At 52.5% G+C, this 5,447-nt stretch overlaps 1 protein-coding gene across 1 annotated transcript in view; it reads right to left on the reverse strand.

Annotated features, from left to right (window-relative positions):
- RASIP1 (Ras interacting protein 1) overlaps positions 1-5,447 on the reverse strand; it is a 13,709-nt gene that overhangs the window by 6,829 nt on the left and 1,433 nt on the right. Inside the window, exons 4-5 of the mRNA XM_029924345.1 lie at positions 3,472-3,827; positions 2-387 (exon numbers count right to left, since the gene is read on the reverse strand). Coding sequence (XP_029780205.1) covers positions 2-387; positions 3,472-3,827 — 742 coding nt within the window. The remainder of the gene's footprint in view (position 1; positions 388-3,471; positions 3,828-5,447) is intronic.

Consider the following 5,447-nt stretch of genomic DNA (forward strand, 5'->3'; position numbering starts at 1 on the left):
CAGGCGGCAGGAGAAGGCCCAGCCGGGGCCCGGAGGGGTGGCCCCAGGACGGGTGGGCAGCCACGGCGGCCGCGCTGGCCCTGAGCCCCCGGCGCGGGGGTCCTTGTACATGAAGAGGAAGTGCTCGCCCAGCCCCAGCAGGTCGCCAGGGTGCAGCTCGGCCTCGCGCAGCAGGAGGCATCCGTTGTGTGTGACCGGAGCACCCCGGGCTGGGCGCACCATGGCGGGGGGCTCAGGGCCGGCACGCACCGTGCAGTGCCGTGGCAAGATGTCGGGGGCATTGAGAAAGGTGTCCACATATGGGGCCGGGGACCCCCCACGGGCCGAGGAGTTCCCGCCCCGCCCAAAGACATGCTGCTCCCGGGTCATCACATACACCACGAAGTCCTGTAGGGAAGGTGAAGATAGATTAGAGACACAGCTCCATGAGGAATGGATGCTTTCAAAGTGAACCCTTTGCCACAATGAACGCTCCCATCAACCACCTCGTTTAGAATGAGTGCTTCCAAGGAGACCTCCTGGGACCCCAGAGGACTCACCAATTCCCTCCCTAAGCATGAGTGGCCTCTTCAACGGCACTTCCTGGGATGGACTGGCCCATGACACCCATCTGGAAGACTGGCTACTTCTAAGGCAACCCCTTTCTTGACACCGGTTCTATCATTTCCCTCCCTGAAATTATTGATGCTTTCCGGAAGACATTTCTCCAGAAGACTCTCCCATCTTCTCACCTCCTCTGGGTGGACCCTTTCAAGGAAATCCCTTCCCACAATGCACTCTCCCACACCATAGAGCCCAAAAAATGGGTGCTTCCAAGAACATCGCACCCCCATTACTATAATGGATTGTCCTATCAACTTTCCCCTCAAAGAATGGAACTTTCCAAGGAAATCTTTCTCCCATGAACCCTTCCATTGTCCTTTTTTTTTTAATTTTTTATATCTTTATTTTGAGAGACAGAGGCAGAGAGCAAGCAGGGGAGGGGCAGAGAGGGAAACAAAGAATCTGAAAAAGGCTCCAGGCTCTGAGCTATCAGCACAGAGCCTGAGGCGGGGCTCGAACCCACGGACTGTGAGATCATGATCTGAGCCGAAGTCGGACACTTAACTGACTGAGCCCCCCAGGCATCCCCGAACCCTCCCATTTCCTACCCCTGGCCCCATTTGCCAGTCCTTCCTTCCACCGCCATAACGGGGCCTTCTGAAGACACTTCCCCTTCCAATAACAGCTTCTCTGAATATTTCCAAAACAAAGGATGGATATCTTTAAGGAGACTCCCCCTTTGAACAAAGATTTCTTCCATTATCTCTCCACCCCATAAGTCTACACTCTCCAGGGAGACCCCCTTTCTACAATGGACCGCTATTTCCCCCACTCCATGCTGAACTTACTTTCCAAGGAGAAATACTACAATGGACTCACCTACTACCCTCACTGCCATGATGGAGAATTCCTAAGATACTCTCCTTTCCATCAGTGGATGCTTTCCGTATTCTCATCCCAACAGAGAACGTCTCCATGGAGATCTCCATATAGTGGCTCTTTTAGTAACCCCACCTTATTAACAGATGTTTTCAAGGAGACCCTCTTCTTATAATGGAGTGTCCCATTTCAGCCACCAAATGAAGAGGTGCATTCTGGAAGACCCCTTCCTAAATGACTTTCCCATCTCCATCCTATAAACATGGAAGAGCTCAGTCTGACCCTCCTTCCTAAAATAGACTCTCTGTTCTCTGTTCATGTTGGGTGAATAGTCATCCTGATACTCATAAATCCTACACTGAACTCACGCATTACCTATACCCCATGGGTGGACATTTCCAAGAAGACCCCTTCCTACAATGGATTTGTTCATCTGCCTCTAGAAAATGGACCTTTCCAGTATGACCACCTTCTGAAGGTAAAATCTCCTGTTTTCCATCCCTGTTTGAAGCAATGGAATGATCCAAGATACATGAACCCCTTTTCTTTTCTTTTTAATTTTTTTAACATTTATATATTTTTGAAAGACAGAGAGAGACAGAGCATGAGAAGAGAAGGGGCAGAGGCAGAGAGGGAGACATGGAATCTGAAGCAGGCTCCAGGCTCTGAGCCATCAGCACAGAGCCTGATGCAGGGTTCAGGCCCACAAACTGTGAGATCATGACCGGAGCTGAAGCCGGATGCCCAACAGACTGAGCCACCCAGGCGCCCCAATGAACCCCTTTTCTAAAATTGCTTAATCCAAGAAGGGATGCTTCTTCCACAATGCCTACAATGAACTCTTGGGCTATAGCCACTCATGAATAGACGAGTGTAATAAATTCCTTCCTAAGAGATTCATCTCTTACTCCTGTTTCATGAAGCCTCTTTCTTAGAAAGGAATTTCTCATGAACCTCACTCATAAGAATGGATGCTTCGAATGTTCTCTCTCTTCTCCTATACTCCCAGAAGAGATCCTTCCCAAAATAGATTTTCCTATTCTCCAGCTTTGTCCAGAGAAATAGGCTGCAAAGCCCTCCCTGGAAGGAACTTGCCCCAGTAAGGAGGAACGAGTTCTTCCACACAAGCCCTTCCCTGGATGGTCTTAACCTCTCACTCACACACACACACACAGGCCACCTGACCCAACTGGATCATTCTCTGGCAGTAAAAATGGGACTATTCGCTGAGCTCCACTACCTTCTAGAGTGGGCGTTCCCGTTGATTCCCAGGAGTACCTGTTGAACTTGGCTGTGCCGGTGTTACTCAAAGTTGGGCAACACCATAAATATGGCTCTCCCAATCATCACACACACACACACACACACACACACACACACACACACACACCCCAATGAGTATTTCCAAGAATACATTACACTTCTATTAATGAAATAATTTCCCGCTAATCCACTAATCATTTTCTACTATCTGTTACTCCTTCCTCCCTCTCTTCTGCCTAACACTCTAGCAAGTTCTATTGTTGCCCAAATATATAAAACTGAACCATCAGTGCCACCTATGCCCATTAACAATAGTCAAATCATTCCAGCGCAAACCATCACCTTTAAGAAGTAGGTTGGTCCACTCCTTCCAAGAAAATACACACTTACCCAAAACAAGATTCTATGCATCAATCAAATTATCTCCCTCCCAAACAAGATACACTTCAATCACTCCTCATCAAGAAATAGACGCTTTTCTACAATAGGCTCTCACATTCCCCCCTTGACAGTGCTTTTCCCCCAACATTTCATGAAAAGAACCATTCCCCCACTTGTTCTTCCAGCAAAATCTTTTTCAGCCATCGACCTCCACCACCACCACCACCTCTTCCCCCCATGCCCTATCTGCCAAAGTGACCTCTCCTACCCTGGAACCTTGTTTGGACCACACCTTCCCTCAAACCGGAGACTACCGTGACCTAAGGAATTCTGGGAGTCAGAATTTTGTCCTCTGCAAAGGGAGGGTGGAGCATAGATCTCTCCGGGTAGGGGAGGCTGCCCTACCTGGGAGTCCTGGTACCCCTGGAGCAGCAGGAAGTAGGGACGGTTGCTGGGTGCCTGAATGAGGCACTGGGTCAACTGATCAAAGTCGCCAGGGTCCGCAGGTCCGATTTGGGTGTCGGCTGCCCCTGGGGCCATACTAAGTGCCTGCTGCCTGCGCTCCTGCTGCCGCCGCCGTCGACCCTGCAGGCTGAGCTCCGACACGCTGCGCCGCAGGGACAGGTTTTCCGAGCGCTCTTTGCCTCCAGACCCAGCGGGGGCCCCTGACCCGGACCCCGGGCCAGGACTGGCCAGAGCCGCCCCTCCAGACGCCGCCCGGGAGCGGTTCTTCTGTGGCCGCCACGAGGGGGCACCCGTGCCTGGGGAGAGACCGACAGGGATTAGGCAGAGACTCCAAAGAGAGGCTCAGAGAGCTGGAGATTATAAAGAGACAAAGAATTCGCCACAGAGAGGTGAGGCTGCTTCTACATCTAGTTTTTTGTATATGCTGTTCCCTGTGCCTGGAACGCACTTCCCTTCTGACTCCTGTCCACCTCGCAGTTTTCAGCTCAGAAGTTCATTTTTTTAAACTAGCTTTTGGGGGGTGCCTACTATGTGCTGGGCACTGTTCTAGGCACTAGGAACTTGGCATTGAACAAAGACGACCCTTTCCTCATGGAGACAGAACCCATCTCTTCTGGCGTGCCCTTCCCTGACCTTTCAGGTCACATCGAAGACATGCACACCTGGACACAGCCCAGCACAGTCCTGGCTCATGGTGGGTAATTGGTGGAAATGAGACCAAGGAATGAACTAGTGATTTGTTCCTCACTAGGCTATGAAATCTAGGAGGGTGCGAACGTCCTCTGTCTTGTGGTCACTGTATTCCCCCAGGGCCCTAAATAAAGGGTGCCCCCTCCAGTAGGCACTCAATGAATGCTTTTGGGAGGGATGGGGGGAGAAAGAGTGATGCTTGGAATTGCAATTCTTTATTAAGCAACTACTATGTGCCAAGCCCTGTGCTAAAGCCCCTTCATACATTATCTGATTTCATCTTCACTTAGGGTTTTGCAGAGCTGAACCGGCAAAGGAACAGATCGGAATCTAAGCCAGAGTTCAAAGCTCAGGAGGTTAACTGCTACACCTCTATCTCCCAAAGGGAGATTCAGAAAGAGAAAGGCGTTAGAAGGTTCTGTGAGCAGCCCCTTACGGCCCGCTCAGCCCTTACTATTTCACCAGTGGGACGGACTCCTGTTCCAGGTCCTGCTTTCCTCAAAGGCCAGGCCCCCCTCTAATCACTTGCTGATTGTTACCTCTTTCATGGGCCACCCTGAAATCTCACACTCACACTCTAGAGCCAACCTAGACTAGGGCCACCTGCTCCAAGGTCCACTGTCCATTTTGGGGGGCTGGGGTGGTCACGGGGCTCGAACTCACGAACCATGAGATCATGCCGTTCTTAAGTTGGAGGCTTAACCAACTGAGCCACTCAGGCGCTCTTAAAGCTTCGCTCATTTTAGGCCCCAATCTAGCCGACCATTTCTTCACTCTCCAGGCTCCTCCCCCGTATAGGCTTCAACTACCGCGGCTCTGCCTCTCACGAACCCCTTCAATCCATTGCCCAAGGAGGCCTCCTGTCACGTGGACGACCACCGCCACTCAACACCTCTGACTCCTCTTCAAGAGGCCCCACCCCGGCATCCCAAGCCCCGCCTACCGCCTCTGGAACTACTTCTGGTCCTGCCCCAGCCCCGCCCCCGACTTGACTCACCCCTTTAGGTTTCTCCCATCCCCTCCCTTTCTCCCGGGGTGAGAGTGTGGGGGGGGGCCCTGCCTCGCCCCCCCAGAATCTCCAACCCCACAGATCCCCGCGCACCCCAGCCACGCTCCCGAGCCCGGCCCGGCCCAACCTTTCCACTGGGCCCGCCCCCAGGCCAGGCCCCGCCCCGCCCCACAGGCCCCGCCCCGGGAGGCCCGCGGGCCGGCTCACCGTCGCTGTC

Source organism: Suricata suricatta, chromosome 16, assembly GCF_006229205.1.
Source record: "Suricata suricatta isolate VVHF042 chromosome 16, meerkat_22Aug2017_6uvM2_HiC, whole genome shotgun sequence".
Lineage (NCBI taxonomy): Eukaryota > Metazoa > Chordata > Mammalia > Carnivora > Herpestidae > Suricata > Suricata suricatta.